Source organism: Meles meles, chromosome 11 (genome assembly GCF_922984935.1).
Source record: "Meles meles chromosome 11, mMelMel3.1 paternal haplotype, whole genome shotgun sequence".
In the NCBI taxonomy this organism is placed as follows: Eukaryota; Metazoa; Chordata; class Mammalia; order Carnivora; family Mustelidae; genus Meles; species Meles meles.
In genome coordinates this window covers 31,728,236-31,746,348 of record NC_060076.1, presented here as the reverse complement: position 1 = coordinate 31,746,348, position 18,113 = coordinate 31,728,236, and the positions used below count along the sequence as shown (strand labels likewise).

Here is an 18,113-nt window from a genome sequence, read left to right as displayed (position 1 = left end):
AACACATTAATAAAAGAAAGAACAAGAACCATATGATACTCTCAATAGATGCTGAAAAAGCATTTGACAAAGTACAGCATCCCTTCCTGATCATTCTACATCATTTTAATTAAAACCAGCATTCATACAGGGCAGGCAGCTGTCATACTGGACAGCACAGCTCTATGATTATTACCACAAGAGGTCAAAGACAAGAAGCACAATCAGAAAAAACAATGAAAGAGCCAAAAAGAAAAAAAAAAAAAGGAAAACTATGATGGTGTGTCACAGAACTCAAGGAGAGGGTACTCCACGGCACCAGAAACGGCAAGAATGTCAATGAGGACAAGTCTGGTAAAGTCCCATCAGTAGAAGTGTGTTACTCATTTGTTCACAGAAAAACCTGGATTCAAACAACGGGTTAAATCATAAAACCCATACAAAGGCAAACTGGCCATTAAAAGTAAAAGAAAAAATTTTAATCACATGGGAAGATATTTATAATGTGTGGACAAATCAAAAAGACAATTCATAAACTAGCATGGCCCTGATGACATTTATAACACACAAGTGTCTAGGTCTCTGGTTTGTGAATTTATGCATGATTTTTAATTTATTCTTTGGCATTTTATTAACTTCCAGAATTATTCACAAAGAACATAAAATTTTTTATACTCAGAAATAAAGGAACAAATGACAGGTTAAATGCACACATACACAGAAACAGTAAACATCATTGCCTGGTTCCTGATTTCAAGGGTAAAGTGTTCAGTGTTTTACTATTAAATACAATATTAGCTGCAGGTTCTTTATAAATATTCTTTATCGGACTGAGGAAGTTTCCACATACTAGTTTATTAAGCACTTCTGTCATGAATGGATGTTGAATTTTGTCAAATGCTTCAGCATGTGTTAATGTGATCAATTTTTTTGTTATTCATTAATATGCTGAATTACACTGACTGGTTTCTGAATGTTGGATTAGCCTTGCACACTTGGGATAAACCCCACTTAGTTGTATATTGTTCTTTTTTCTATATTGCTGGATTGGATATCCTAGTATTGTTCACTCTACTTTTTAACTTACACAATAATGTAATATAGTAGTAAGAAAACAGTATTTTGCCCTTAAAGTTACTTAATCTCTTTGACTGTCAGCTTTCTCATTTGTAAAATGAAAACAACATCTGCTTACTTAATTGTGCTATTTTTATAGTCTAATGACTTAGATTCGAATCTGATTATTTCCTGTAACAGGCACTACAGCCTTATCATAGTACCTAACATGTTATCAGACACCGTTTTAAGAGCTAAGTTAATACCTATGAAGTAGATACTATTAGCATTCCCATCTTACAGGTGAGGGAACTGAGGCATAGAGGCGGTAAGAAATCGCCCAGAGTGATATAACTGGTAGCTAACAGACTGGAATTACCATCTGAGCAGTCTCGATCTGGAGTCTGAGCACCTAACTGCTCACCATTTTGGCTCTTTAGTGACTTGGCGTTAGTAAAGTTACTCAGTCTTTCAGACCTTTAGTTCTTCATTGTAAAAGCAGAAATAATACCTGTTTTATATGCTTCTTACAGAAACTGAGAACACACACAAAATAGAAAGTGAAGCTGGTACAGAGCCTGCCGCTGTCCGAGTTTCAGGTTTATCTTGCTGGTAGGTCCAAATAAGGTAAAATGTAACGACTTGTAAAATACAAAGTACTTGTAAGAAGGTAACAAATGTCGGCAGAATGGTAAGTACATTCTGCCAGAGTAAAAATGGTGTTTAGGGACTCAGCCCACTGTGTGCACTACCCCGTGGCTGACAGGGGAGACATATCCAGAAAAATCACAACTACAGAAGTGACTAGCACAGCAGGGGAACAACAGGGCGAATGGCTAGTTGATCAATACCAGGATATGTTCCGGATGTGCAGATGTTTATCCAAAGTAGTCAAACTCTTAAATGTAAAATAAGCAGATTAAGAGCAAATTAATCAAAACATTTATTGAACATCTAATGCTGTCACAAAGCAGCTGGTATAGCAAGAGATTAAAAAAAAATCCTAAATAAATAAAATTTGCCTTTTAAGCAGCTTTCTCAGTACCTATTTTTTCCACTTAAAAAAGCCTCATTTGGCTGGGGGGCAGAAGCACCTAAATCACGAAGAACAAAATGAAATTCTCAGCATTAAAAGAGACCAAATGGTGACCTGGTTTAAAAAGCTTCTTCTACCTCTCCCTCCCAGTTCTTTATCATTATGCCCAGCTCCTGGTTTGCTCTCCAAGTTCAGGACGCAGGTGAATTTGCCATGGCAGATGAGCAAGCTGCTGAGTTAGTGCGACACTTACCCTCGGTTTCCGTTCTGTCCCGCCCCTCCCATCTCCCCACTGCAGCCAGGCCTCAAGCCAAAATGCAGCCCATCACTGCAGCCAGGTTTCCCAGACCAAGTAATTTAAGGAATTATGATAATTTTTGGTGATTTCGTGATCTGGGATAACTGACCTAGATCCCAGAGCTGGGGGACTCCTGCTCCTTTTTCTCAGGAGGAATCTGAGGCCTGGTCTGCCCTTCCCCTGGTCTGCTGCTGTCCAGGACACCAGCAACACTACATACACACACTTCAGCAAGGGTACACACGGTAAGGCATCCACTGGTCAGGATTTTTTTAGAAGGTGAGTTTCTCTTGAAAGTCCTTCGATAGCCTTCTGCCACACACCACCAGCTATTTTCTCCTCCTGGGACTGTAGACCGTTTCCTAGACCCGCCCTTATGTGCTCTTAGTTTCCTAATATCCCCCATTCTTTTCCTCTACATGTAAAATCTATTCCTTTACATTTGGCAAGAAATCAATCTGGTCAATCTATAGGAAAAAAAAAGATTCACAGATCTGTGATTTAGTTTCAGGTACAGGTACTATCTCTTCAAACATCTTTGACATTCGCACTTAACACTGTTTTTTGTATGTACTGAAAATGGAACCACTTTGATAGGAAGGGTTAAAAGCTTGGGACTTCGATTCAATACGCTCGGACATGAATCCCAGGCCTCCGGCTAGTTAGCTGTGTGGCCTTGCTGGTTATGGTACCTCCCTAAGGCTCAGTTTCTCTGAAACAAGGGAGAGGTCAATAGCACACTGGTAACATGCCCCCTCCCCCAACGCCATGCCAGCTCTGGCGTGGAAGGAGACCACGTACCATAAATCTGCTTTCTTGCTGCTTACTCCAACCACTTCCTTCAACTGACCCCAGAAATGCTGAGTTACTAAAAGTAATAGTAATTACAGTAATTTATGGAAACTGCTTATCATTTAAGCCTTAATTACCATGCAGCACAATAACAATTATGCAAGCCATGAAATGTGTCAGATTCACTTTGCTACATATTTTGATTTTTAACACCAACATCTATTCACATAGGCGCAGTCTGTAGCTCACATAGCATGTGCCTCCTTACAATTAAAAAATATTAGAGTGAACAGTGCCTAGGAGGGAAAATCAGGCACCTAAGGGAGAAATTAAAGAAGTAATTTGTTTCGAAGAGCTTCAAGTACGGTCTGTTCTCTTATCTCCCTCCCTACTCACAGGACTGAACACTTACAGGATAGAGGAGGACTATTTCCCATTTCCAGATTTCTCAGGAGAATCTTACTGATGCAGTTTCTTTTTACACCAGGGCATAAGTAGAATGCTGCCAGCTGATAGATTAGTTTTTCCTGTTCAGGTGCCCACCTCTTGGTCCAGTAAACTCGGGCTGGAGAATAGGGGGACTGGGTCATGTGATAATGAAGACACCTACTTGTGTTAGTTGGGTTCTGTGACCAACAGACCCCAAGATGGGACTGGAAGTGCCAAAGGAGCACTTAAAATCTGACTTCAAAACTGGAGAAGAAAACTTAAGACGGCCAAGATGGAAATCCTCACAGATGTCCCTTGATGTGTAACACGGGGCTCCTAGGAACAAAAGCCAAAGTTGGGCATAGTCTGGTTGCCACCTGGTAGTAAAGTCAGTATCCTGTTGACTTCCACTAATATGAGACTTTCTAACTGGGGCTGCAAGTCTGCAGTGAAAGTAAAGAGATAAACATCCGGAGATTTAGCCCCTGTGAGAGGTAGGGAAATGTGCTAGCAACTTCATAACCCACAAAAATAAGACAGGATTTTTAATGCCACAGTCTGCCTGGAAGCACTTGAGGCGGGACCAGACACTAGAACTACCCTTTTTCAAAAAGCTCATTCTTTAAGCTTGAGATTGTAGCTTCAGGAAGCAAGGCTAAGAAATGAGAGGAAGAGGACACCCAACCAGGTAAGACATTTCCATCAGCCCCGCAGATCAATGCTCACGCTTGCTAAGGGAACTGTAGCAGTTCCACTGGGATGCTAGGGAGATCTGGACCTTTCATATGGCTTTCTGGGTCAACTCCTCTTCCTTATAAAACCCAGCACAGTCCTGCCTCTCATCTCCCTGCCTCATCACTCTCAGTAAATGATCTTGCTTCCCTAGCCACAGGTAAAAGCAAGAACTGGACAGGAATGTCTGTGGTCTTCTGCTGCTGTCACTAACACCAAAATCCCCAAACACCCCCAAAGGAATGTACCCTTCCTTTCCTCTCTTTCTCATGGGAAAGGAAGAAGGTTCTTTCTTTTGCTTCTCATTCCCTCTGTGCCCCTTACGGCTCTACTTGATCAATTAGCCCCTCTTTTTCCTGTCTTTACAGTAACTCATCAATCCATTTGGTTCTTTCCCACCAGCACTTAATCATGGCTAGTTTCTTGTACTCTAAGGGGGTGGGGGAAAAAAAAGAGAGAGAGAGAGAGAAAGAAAAGCCAAAACCTCCCTTTATCCTGTCTCTCTGGACCTATCCTCTTAGTTTTCTTTCCCTCTAAAGGGAAACAGCTTCTTGCAACAATGTTCATCGTCAAATCTCCATCTCCTCACCAAATGCATCTTTGATTCATGCAATACAGCCTTTTCGGGGAGCAAATCTAACAGATCTTTCATCCTTCTGATTGAGCAGTCCTTCCTGCTAAAAGTGCTCCTCCATATTACTCTTCTCTGGTTTTTTGTTCATTTCTTTGATTCCTCCTTCTTCTGAGTCTTTCACACATGTTCCTTCTTCTGTCCTCTCCTTAAAGACTGGCATTCACCAGGGTTCCGTTTTCAGCCCTGTGCTAAATCATCTCATCTGTTTCAGTAACTTCGGCTACATTCTTCTGTGTTTGAGACCCCGCCCTTATCTCCCTGCTGAATCCTGGAGCCATGTCAACTCTCTACTGGAAACGCCTCCTTCGTGGCCCATGGCACCTCAAATTCAGTGTGCCAGGAAAGAAAACTCATTTCCTTTACCACAAGGCTGCTCCTCTACTGAGTGCTCCAGCTCAGTTAATGGCTAACCCAGACAGCTGTGCAAGTCAGGTTCCTGGCCATCGCTCACTGCTCTCTTCGCCACTGATTAAGATACCAAGTCCTCCTATTCCACCTACAAAATCTGAGATTCCTGCGTCTCTCTAGCTTAGTTCTACTGCCAGAACTATTTAGGTAATTTGTTCACTCAGGATTCGTCAACTTGTTATCTATCATCAACTCTTGTTTGGATTACTGAAGTCTCCTGGATTCTATTTTGACTCCCTCTCATCTAGTCTCCAGTTTATAGCCAGAGGGATTATTATTTTTTTTTAATAACCTTCAGATTCAAACTTGTCATTGACTTTTCAGAGTTTTCAGGATAATGTCAAACTTCCCTAACATATCGTACGGCTTTCAGGAGCTAACTGGTGCATGCTTCTCATGGCCTCATCCCTCAGCATCACCCCTCCTGTCCACACATACTCAGCTACAGCTTCATTCTTGTCTCTGCCAGTATCCCCCATCCCTTTTCTCCAAACCCTGTCTCCTCCTCCATCCATGATAAGCCTGTATAGAACTTTAGGACCCACCTCAGGCATCCACATCTCCAGAGCCTGGATCCAGTACCTCCCTGTTGAGCTCTGTCAGAGCCCTTCTCAAGTCATAAAACACAACTGCCTGTTGCCCTACTTGTCTCCTTTCTCTACTTGGCTGGGAGTTCATTGAGGGCAAGGACCCAGTCTTAGTAAACTTTGAACCACTGGCTTATATGTCTTGGTTTTTATTATACAATGACTGTCATATAGAAGACCGGGATCTCATTGATATGTGGAATTTAAGGAAAAAACAAAACAAAACAGGAGCCTAGGAGAAGAGAGGGGAAAATAAAACAACACAAAAACAGAGACAGAGACAAACCATAAGAGACTCTTAATCATAGGAAACAAACTAAGGATTGCTGAAGGGGAGGGGGGTGGGGAAGATGGGGCTACTGGGTGAGGACATTAAGGAGGACACGTGATGTAATGAGCACTGGGTGTTATATAAGACTGATGAATCACTGAACTCTACCTCTGAAACTAATAATACACTATATGTTAATTAATTGAATTTAAATTTTAAAATAACAATTAAAAAAATTCACCAACTGACAAATAGAAGAAATGTGGTATACCTATATAATAAAGTTTTATTTGGTAATAAGAAAGAATGAAGTGCCAATATTTGCTAAAATATTGATGAACTTTGAAAAAGTTATGCCCAGTTAAAGAAATCCGACACAAAGGATAACAAATTGTATGATTCCACTTACATGAAATTATCCATTAGAGACAAATTCACAGAAACAGAAAATGGATTAGTGGTTGCCATGGGCTGAGGGGAGGCAGAATGGGAAGTGACTGCTTAATGGGTTATGGGATTTCTGTTTAAGATGAAGAAAAAATTCTGGAACTAGTACTAATGATGGCTATGTAACCTTGTGAACATAATACCACCAAATTTTACTCTTTAAGATCGTTAAAATGGTAAATTTTATGTTACATGTATTTCACAATAAGAATTTACAAAAGACCTACGTAAGTATTTAATGAGTTAATAGGCTAAAGAGTATTCTTTTAAGTGTAGGTAAAGTAAAAAGAACAAATATTTGTTAGTACCTTTAGGTTCCTAACACAACCATCATCTCTCATTAATTTTCATAGCAATCCCATCAGGTAAATTATACCAACCATATTTTAAGCATAAAGAAACAAGATCAGAGAAGTTAAGTGACTTGCCCAAGGCAGGACACAAATCTGGGTCTGCTATGCAGTAAGACTGAGAATCTTCTATCAAACAACTACATCTCTATAATGAAATACTGAGTCGTGAGTGCGGTACTTCATTCTGCAGCGGATTTCAAATCATCCTCTAACTGTGCAATTTAATCTCTGGACATAAAACAGGGTGCTTAAATTTAAAAGAAGAGGTCTAGTTTGAATTAATACCTATTGCTTAAAACTTTCATACATGAAGAAACATCTCCATTTTTTAACCACCGTATTTAACATCTCCAAATTTTGCAGATAAAAATGTACTATCTGTTGTAGAGACACGGGTAACATATTTATTTATACTATGAAGAGCTGAGAATGGAGAATGGAAAACGGAGTCAGAAAGGTCCTGGAAAGGTTCGTGTTCATACCCACAGACAGGCCTAACCGTGGCCATCTTCTGGGTCTTACACACCACAGTGAGCAGCGATACTACCGATTACCTTTAACCTGACCCGGGCCTAGAATCTGCTTTCCTCGACATGCTGACAAACACCACACTCAATTCAGAACTAACTTCTGGAAAGGCAAACATTTTCTTTCAGAGATTCATTCCCAAGCAATAAGATCACCTAATTCTGGCATTTCTATAGGAATATATCAGAATTCTCACAATTATACCACACTCTATAGAGAATGAAAAATAAAACCTTCTCTATCCAAATAACAAAGTATTACTGGTTCAACACAGGATTATTTAAAATGTTCAAATAATGGTTTTAAGTTCATTTTTGAGACATGTATCAGTAATTTAAGAAGAAAAAGAATACTTACAATACATCCCTGAAGTCTCCAAACACATACATGTGCCTAAAGCTGTCAATAGCTATGACAGGGCAGTCTGCTGGAGTTTTCTGTATGTGCAAAAGTGGATGTCTAAATTTGTCACAGTCCGCATGCAAGAAGTTTATTGTACCTTTATAGGAAAAAGAATTTAGAGAGGCAGATTAGAATTTTCTTGACTGTAGTCTCATAAGATTGTTAAGTCATGAAAAATGACGCAATTAACTAATTAATTAAAAACCAACGTGCTTTAGAGTAATATAGATCACAAAAACTTCAACCTAAATATTACATTTGAAATAGGTAGAATTTAGTGCTTAGGGCAGAGTATAATTTCCTGAGAAATTATATGAACTCAACCTGAATTCAAATGTTATGGTGAGGTTTTTTTTTTTTAATTTTCCTTGAATGGGCAATTACCTATCTAGGTCTCAGTTGTGAGCAAGTTCATGAAACTGACAATGCGCTCTTCTCAAGGACCCATCTTCACTTCCTCAAGGATGCCCTTCCATACTTACTGGTTGACATTTAATATAATTTAGCCCCAAAGTACTTATTACGTGACTAGTAAGAGCAGGGCTCTACACAGTGCCCTGATTTTATTCTCTCACTACACAGGACAAGTGGGTAAAAACTCAATCTCCTTTCTTATGGTTTGGAGAACCCTGCAGGGAACTAGTCAACTTCCTTTTAGAAATAAATGTTAGACTGTGTAAGTTCTCTCAGTGATCTCTCTAGGACTCTCCATTAGAAAGGGACCAGGCAAGTATCAAGGTGCTAGAAGAAAGTACCTAAAACTAACGTTGTCTACCCATAACCCCACTTTTCATGCTATTTGATTTGGGGGGAGCTAATATGGCCACATGTCTGTTTGTTTTAAAAACCACTACTTCGTAGTATCTCTACTAATGCATCCTATCCCCATGCTAACATGTCAATTCAGGGGTTGAACAGAGTTAACATTACTTTTTAAATTTTTAACCCAAATATGTTTACATGGATATGCATGTAATGGGGAAGGGGAGGGACAGAAGAAAGGCTGAAAATAAACACCTTAATCTGTCTACCTTTTTCACTTATTAATTGTCGGGCTACTTCATTCTGGAATATTTCTAAACTTTCCGTATCTTCTTTCATGTGGAAGAGTATGAGAAAAGGCAGTCCTTCTTCTGTCAATTCCTGTATACAGAAGTATTCAATAAGAATTATCAGGCCTTGCCATTGCTCTAGGTAGGAACAACCTGAACCCAACCCACGTTAACATGCATAACGGTTTCAACATGCCAGGAAAAAAAGGTTCAATGGTGTAAACAAACGTTAGCCTCATGGGAAGAAGGAACCCATGCCCTCTCCCTCAAGTACCCAAGCAACCAGAGGACTCACATGTCCTGCTCTAGGGCTGGAACTGATCTGCCTTAAAGTAACCACTGGCTGTTCTATCAGCTCCTTTTAGATGAAACCATGACATTTAAGAAATGAGTTGGCCAAAGGAGGAACTATGCTGGTTCTTTATGAAGATGCTGACTTTAGGGTGGGGTAAACATGATTAGTATTTTCAGTCTTCGTAAATAACACTGAAAAATTGAGTGAGCGTACCAGGAACAAATAAATCTAACTGACTGGGAAACATGCTTTTTCTGAAGTTTATTGCAAAAACCACTCCACTTATATGAGAACTACTACCCAACGCTGAAAAGTGTTTGATTCAGAGCAAAAGACAAAAACCCCACAAGACAGCCAGCTTTCAACCAATACATAATGTATGGACATTATTAACAAGTACCTGCCACTATGTATGTGTATGTGTCTGTACAAGGTACAAACACAAAAGCACCTCAAAAATTACTGACTGCCTTAAAAACTTGTATTATTGCTATTGGGGAAAAATCAAGATAAATGTGATGAGTAGACAGCAGATTTTCATCATTTATTCTCTCTGACAAATGTTAAATTCTGACTCATAAGAAAAAGTCCAGAAAGGGCTTCATAATAAAATTATTAAAATAAAATTATTTCCATCAACTAACCTCTTGCGTGTCTTTCTGTAATTTAGGAATCGCAGCAGCAGCAAACACAAACATCCTTTATGCTAAAAAGACTGAAACTGGAACCTATCTTCTAGGGCATGAGTTTGCTTATAGTTTCCGTCTCCGGGTTGAAGCCCGTTACACTCATATACAGAATAAATTATTAAGCTTCTTGTCACATTTACCTTTTTCAATTGAGATATGATTCCACATACCATGAAATTCATCATTTTTTTTTTAATTTTACTTATTTATTTGTCAGAGAGAGAGCACGTGCATGCACAAGCAGCAGGAGCGGCAGGCAGACAGAGAAGTCAGCTCCCCACTGAGAAAGGAGCCCGATCGGGAACTTGATCCCAGGACCTTGGGATCATGACCTGAGTCAAAGGCAGATGCTTAACTGCCTGATCCACCCAGGAGTCCCAAAATTCATCATTTAAAGTGTACAATTTGGTGGGTTTTATTATATTCGCAAGGTTGTCAAACATCAATACTACCCAATTCCAGAATGTGTGCACCACTCCAAGAGGAAAACCCTCACTCACTCCTGAGCAGTTGCTTCCCATCTCTCTTCCCTCGCAGCCCCAACACCACACTGATCTTTTAGCAAGCTTACAACTTCTTCCTCCTCACTTTTTATTTCTTTAGCTTAGTTTCTTTTTCTTTCCCCAACACATTCATTGCTTCTACTCCCACAGTTCTGTCTTTGGACTCCTCTGCTCTAGCCTGGCAACTTCAACTAGTCCAACAATCTCCATCATCACTAACTGGTTCCTTCTCCATCTCCAAGCCCTGTTCCAGTCCACGGTCCAAGTCTGGATTCCCAACTTCCTGTTCGAGATCGCCATTTCAAAGTCCAACCAGTGGCTTCACCACTCAACAGTAATGCACACGCCCCTCCTCTTACTTCCCTATTTCCATGAGTACTTCTAGTTTTTTTGTCCTTTTGTTACAGGATCCAAATGTCTCTTCAAGAAAGTCATCCCTGATTCCTACCTCATTTCTGCTAAAGGTAAAAATGAATTCTCTCCTCTGAATTCCCAGAATATTTTCAGAGTGCCCCTCATGTGGCATGGGGCATGTCTTTAATGTTACATTACCTCCACATGCAAACTACTGGACCGAAAACCTCTTAAAAACAGAGAATCTCACTTTACTTCTCTTTTGCTCACAGATTACTATACACAATATTGTGCAATCAACCTATGACTGAATAAATGAAGACAGATGTTGCTGAATAAATACTAATTGGGAAATAAGACTCAGCAGTCACCTTCTAAAAAATTTAAGAGCTAGGTTCAAAGTAAAAACAAATATAACGTATTGCTTTATTTAACTAAGCAAAGATATGATAGCACTAACAACTATTAGGAGAAGTAATGAACAGATGAGTAGTTTGAATACATCCATGTCAATTAGTCTGCTGTATCAATTTACACACATTAACACAGTAGCTGACAGTTCACGCGGTCTGGGCTCCCACGTTTACCTGTGTCCACACCAACATATTCTTTATGAAATCGGTCTTAAAAGATAACCCGCAGGGGAGGGTTATCCAGACAACCAACTTTAGGGGATAACAAATCTTTCCTTGTAGTTTAAATGATTTTGGGTAGTGGTTTACAACATGTGATTAAATCTAAAGAATTTAGATTTAAAAGAGAGATTCTAAAATGTGTGAGCTACTATGGGGGTGGGCAGAGGAGCCCTATTTATTGTTTAAGATTTTTCCAGGTCTATACGTGTTTACTCTGTGTTAGAAACTATTTTTGTAAGAACTGCCGAAGTAAAAAACAGTATGGATGTTCTATAAAAAATTAAAAACAGAATCACCATATGACCCAGCAATTCCACTACTGGGTATTCATCCAAAGAAAACAAAAACACTAATTTGAAAAGACATATGCACCCCTATGTTTATTGCAGCATTACTTACAACAGCCAAACTATCTATGGAAGCAACCCAAGTGTCCATCCACAAGTAAATGGATAAAGAAGAGGTGGCATACAGATATATATGGTGGTGTATGTATGTATGTATGTGTACATATGTGTGCATACACTTATGTATATGTACACACATTGCGACACTGCTCAGCCATAAAAAGAATGGCATCTTGCCATTTGAAACAACACGGACAGATCTAGAGGGTATACGGCTAAGTGAAATCAGTCAGGGAAAGACAAATACTATGATTTCATTCATGTGTGGAATTTAAGAAACAAATGAGCAAAGGGAAAAAGGGACATGAATCAAGAAACAAACTCTTTTAACTATAGCGACCACACTGATGGTTGGCAGAAGGAAGGGGTGGGGGGTGGGAGAAACAGGCACTAGGGATTAAGGACTGTGCATGGGGTGATGTACGGAACTACTGAATCCCTGTAGTGCACACCTGAAACTCATATGAAACTATGTTAATTATACCATAATTTTAAAAGTCAATTAATTAAAAAATAAAGAAGAGAATGTACATTTTGAAAAAAAGAGAGAGAAAGAACTACCAAAGCAGGTGAGTAATTGTGACAAGTTACTAAATCTTTCTAGGCCTCTGAGGACTAAAGCAATAAACAAATACATTCAGCTAAACATACAAATAAACAAAGCCTAGAGAAATGGGAAAAGTAGCCGGACGTTCCCTCGACAAACCAGGAAAGACGCAAGCAAGCAAGCTTTATTACAACGTCCCCGCCCGGGCCCAGATGTCGTACAAGGCTGCTTCTGGGCCACATCTGCAGAGCCTAAAATATTCAGCACCTGACTCTTGACAGAACTGCCGACCCCTGACTAGGTGGTGGTTATACAGCTATGTGGAAATTTCAATATATTTAAAACCTAAACTATACACTTAAAATTCTTCCACGTGTAATGCACAGCTCCCTTATGTGCCTCATAGACACAGCTCTTTGTACATGTTCCTCCAATATTAGACTTTTGTGTTTTGTTTTCATGGGAGTTGTAAGACTTTGGATGGACTTTATTTCAGGAACATGGGATCACTGAGGACAGTTATAAGGTAACATCTGATAAATGCTTTCTTTACTACGATGAAAGAACACAATTTCATCTTTAGGATAGACAGGAATCAGAAAAACCTTTTTATGGCAAAAGATTATTCACTGTATATAATTAATTCTAACTAAAATCCGCACAGCACTGCTTCTACAGGGCATCCCCTTAACCAAGGGGGAGTATCAGAATCACCTGAGAGGCATGGTCCAATTCATTTTCAAGGCTACTGCTAGAAATGCAACGTAGAGGGGTTTTGGGACTGCAAAGGCTAAGAACCAGTGACCTCTATTACAGAAATGGCTGTGACGTATATCTGTTCACTGTATGATTGTTACAAGTGGTAAATGTTTAGCAAATAGTAAGATGGCTGGAGGAAGCTTGCTCTTTCAGAAATCTGAATTAAAGACAACACACATCAGAAAGTCATACCTCTCCATTTTCAAATGTTATTTCTCGAACAAGAGGAACACATTTATCTTGAATCCAATTGTAAGTCCCATCGAAATTTGTCATAGATCCCAAGTATACCATATCTGGAGCAGAATGCTGTTACAAAAGTGGGATAAAATAATTAAATCTAACCTGTGCTAGCAAAAACACATTCTCAAAGCCATCTATGAGCCCAGAAAATCTACAGGGTGTACAAAAATCAAACGAAATCCCCTCTCCAAAAACAAAAACCATGGAACTTCCAAGAAAGAGAGCTGTAAAATTCTGTATTTATCAGAGGCCTACTTATCCAACCCATGATGTTTAAGCCTTCTGCTTTTCCTCAGATCTGAGTCAATTAATTGTTTGTCAATATCTTCACCAATGGCGGGCATTGTGAAAAATAATTATCCAAATTCATTAACTCAGCTATCCCTTAGAGTTGAAAATGTTAGAAGAAAATTTGGAAACTTCCAAGGAAAAGGCCTTGAGAAATATGTACTATATATATATATATATATAAATCTAAGGCATTGCTATCTCTAATATTACTTACCTACAGAATCTCTTTCCACAATTCACTCAAAATCAGTATTTATGAAGTGCTTAAAATGACAACAAAAATAATAGCTGCTGTTAACTGAGTAAACTTACTGTATACTTGTAAGTAGACTTACAAGCACTGTTTGTTATAAGCACTTTCTACATGTGTTCACTATGTGAATCCCTGAAAAATCCCCATAAGGCAAGGACTCGTGTAATCACAGCTATTTTATGAATGAATAAATCAAAGGACAGAGAAGCTAAGAGACTTTCCTGGAGTTACACACCTAGGAAGGTGGCAGACTGGACACTAAAATGGAGTCTCGTTCTGAGCCTGTGCACTTATGAGCCAATGGTACTGGATTCTGATAATCTGGAGATAGTCACACTATGTAACCTACTATTAATGAAACGCACTTGCAGAAAATACAGGCAAACAGTTATCTGAATTCATAATAGGAAATGAGCTTTGTAAGCAAAAAATTCATTCAGGACTACATAAAAATCAAAACCTTTAGTGTATCAAGACACTGCAAACAACATTAAAATAAAACTATGAATCGAAAAAATACCAACAGTTTTCCATTTGAGCATGTATGAAAAATTGCAATGACAGACCAGCAGGTCAACTGAGATGACAAACACCATGATTTTTGCCTCTTGGTTGTGGCTACCATCGTCTGGGCCTAAGGACCTGCTTCTAAGTTTAGATACACTTAACTTCTTAGCCAAGGCTTAAAAGCAACCTAGTTGCTCCCTGTTGTCTGGCAAGTAGCAGGTTAATTTAAACCCCAGAGGACTTGGGAGCTTGGCTAGTCAGACCCAGGTAGAAGTGATGATCACAGACCACTGAAGCATTTTTTGGAATTTGGGTCTCATAAGGAATGTAAAAGAGAGAGATGGATAAGGCCTGGGGATCAGGAGCTCTCTAGTCCCAGCTTGGCCACTAAATCCCTATGTAACTTTGGGCCCAGGTGTTCCCATTTTAACTTCGAAAGGTTTGAATTAGTACGAGATGACGCCTTAAGGTTCCTTTCTATACTAAAATTCAATGATTCTGTGAATTAACAAGTATAAAACAACAGATTATACTATACATGTATTTAAATTATATTTAAAATTATACACACTAAGAAATAGCAACTTACCCCTGGTGGTTTGTAGATTATGTTGTCTCCACTGTATCTTTCTGGCTTTGAAACAGCTCTAATAGAAGAAAGTAGTAGTAATAATACTTTTTCAGAATAATAATAGCAGTGTTATACTTGAATGAAACAGAATTGGCTGACTGTTTTGCAATGTATGTATAATAATGACTTGAAATATATACCCATCATCATCTTTCCTCCTCATAAGACTATGCAATACTAACAAATGCATGTACTTGAAGGAAAACTTTAATATGAGGCAGATTTTTTTTAAAGGAAAATTTTAGTTAGCTGTTTTTGTGACTCAGTATTTTGTAAGTTTGGATTGGCAGTTTTAGCACCAAAAAGCTATTTTTGACACCAGACTGCTTCCAGTAACTGGGGATCAAGGTCATTAATGTGGTCATATAGATCAATCACAAAAACACATTACTTCCTTCTAAGTCAGACTCAATCAGAATTCTCTACTTTATACTCTTTAAAACCAAAACTTATTAAAAATAAAAAAGTAGATGAACTGAAATCATCTCCATCATTCGAATATAATTCTCCAGTAACCAATTTTTTTTGTTTTATTTGTTCACCATTGTTTCCTATGCCCCAGTACAGTATCCAGCACATAATAGATGCCCAGTAAATGTTTGGTGAGTGAATTCTACAACAAATACTTAGTTGAATAGCAGCTTTTTTTTCTCTCTAAATTATATTTGGGTTACTTGAACACTGATTTATCTCTAGTTTCTGACTAGAGCAGTACAGGAGGGAGGTACAAGGGATCTTAACCAGACTGAAGCTAGCAAGACTGAACGAAAAGGAAGAACACGCTCCTTTCATTCATTCATTCATTCATTCATTCACTCACTCACTATTTACTAAGCACTTCCTTGTACCAGGTATGGTCTTGGCACTGGGTACCAAGCAGTAAACAAAAGTGACAGCACCTGTGTTCTCACGAAGCTTACATTTTGGTAAAAAGAGAAGCAAATAGATATATTTATTTTGGATGATCAAACACCCATAAAAAAGGTGTTCTGAAGAAAACTAAGTGGCGAAAGAATGACAAGTTGGATGACGGCAGTGCTATTTTATAGATAGTTACCAGGAAAGCTCTTCCTGAGGAGATGAGATCAAGGAGAAGCACTTTAGACACCAAGACAGTAAAGGGCAAGGGCCCCGTTGCAGAAGTGCCTGCTGTGTCTGAGGAAGCCAGCAAGGGGTCTGTGTGGCCAGAGAGCACCCACACACAAAGCAGGGGACCGTGGGGCCGGGAGAAGTTCTCTGTTATTTACTCCTACACTGATCTCCCAAAATCACTGATAGTGTTCACAAGAAAATACACACAAAATCTACAGAAGCATTACAACAAGGACAAAGGTCACAAAATGGAAAGGACAGACTGTGCCAGAAACCTGGAATCTACTCAAGCTAGGCACTAACAGTCATGGGCCAAAGCAAAGAGAGAAATCATACTGCAAAAAGTCAAAGGACGATGGCGATAACCCCCAGTGAAAAGGGGAAGAACTATAGAATGATACCATTTTGAGAGAGAAAGGAAAAAACAGGAGGGAAAGTCAGAAAAGTAAGGAGCAAGCCAGGGGGATTCAAGGTAGCCTAAGTGTAGACACAGCAGAAAATGGCCCAGGTAGCTGATTGTCCCAGCCTTCTGGGAAACCGAAGAGGATTAAAGACTGAGAAAAGGCCACTGGACCTGGCAATTAAGAAGCCGTTTGTGACTGTGCAGAGAGAAGTCTCATGAGAGTAACGCAGGCAAAAGTTGGCTTTCCAAAGAGTAAGGATTTTTCACTGGTTGGGGTTTAAGAAATTCAAGGTGGCCAACCATAAACTAATCTTTGAAAAATTTAGAAATGAAAAGAAAGATACCAGATTGTAGCTCACGAGATAGAACAGAAAGGTCAGGAAAGGGAGAATCATGTTTTTGGCAAAAGAAAATAGGTCATGAAAATGGTCAGGGTGAAAACACAGGAGAGCGAGGACAACTGCTGGATGAATGTCAGAGAGGATCCGGGAGGGATGGTTACAACACAGGAGGAAAGAGGCTAACCTTGAAGTACTGTTCCTCTGGAACCGGGAAGACAGAAGAGAAGGTGGTGGAGAGCCAAAGATTAATCAAGACAACGAAACCCATGCTTCTTCATGAGAAAGACTAGGAGTTGTTTCAGTTTGGAAACCCCACGTTAGTACTTTGTGTGAACACAGAATAGTGTTAGTAAATGAGCTGAATAAAAGCATGAGAGGTAGTTGTTAACTTGTCCATTCTTTTCCACTCACCCATACTCTGAAATAGAGTACAGTACAGAAAGAATAAAAAGACTTTTAAACTCTTAAAAAGAAGTCAGAGATAGGTGTAAGGAAAACTGGTTGGTGACTGTAAGGGAATGGAGATCCCATCTGGAGAGGTCGTCTTCAGAAAATAACCACACACAACAAGAATGTCACATGGCAGCCAAGTAGAGCCACTAACACACTCTCAGTTAAGACACTTACCCAAATGCAGAAAGGAAGGCACAATCATCGTGCAAAATATTTGCTACTCTTTCAAAAACTCTATAGTTTTCTGAATCCTTTTGCTCAAAATATCCAATGATATTTCTTTTGCTGCGCTGTAAAATAAAGTATGTAATTATTTTGCAAACATATATAGAGATGCTATAAACATGTTATTTCATTCACCCAGCTGTTGTTCAATTATCTACAAATGGCGTAGCACTATAAATACGTATTTGGGTTTTAACACCTAGTCCAAAACTATTAAAGATTACATTAGGTTGAAAACAATCTTACCTCCCATCTAATATAATCATAAGCATTTCCTTCTAGCATTTTATTTTAACTGATCGATGAAAATCTTTTACTAAATAAGGTGATGAACTCCTAAGTAAGGTGACTATTCTTCAAATAATACATCGATTCATAAGGTGTGACTGTTGGCAGAGACTCTTCAATGGGTCTCTCACACTCCTACACAGGTAGGTACAGCTAAATGCAGGACCCTGACCACTCTACCCAGGCTGTCCCT

At 39.1% G+C, this 18,113-nt stretch overlaps 1 protein-coding gene across 1 annotated transcript in view; it reads right to left on the bottom strand.

Annotated features, from left to right (window-relative positions):
- ERP44 (endoplasmic reticulum protein 44) overlaps positions 1–18,113 on the bottom strand; it is a 97,452-nt gene that overhangs the window by 14,583 nt on the left and 64,756 nt on the right. The window contains 5 exon segments of the mRNA XM_046022872.1: positions 7,908–8,049; positions 8,984–9,095; positions 13,386–13,502; positions 15,077–15,134; positions 17,582–17,697. Coding sequence (XP_045878828.1) covers positions 7,908–8,049; positions 8,984–9,095; positions 13,386–13,502; positions 15,077–15,134; positions 17,582–17,697 — 545 coding nt within the window.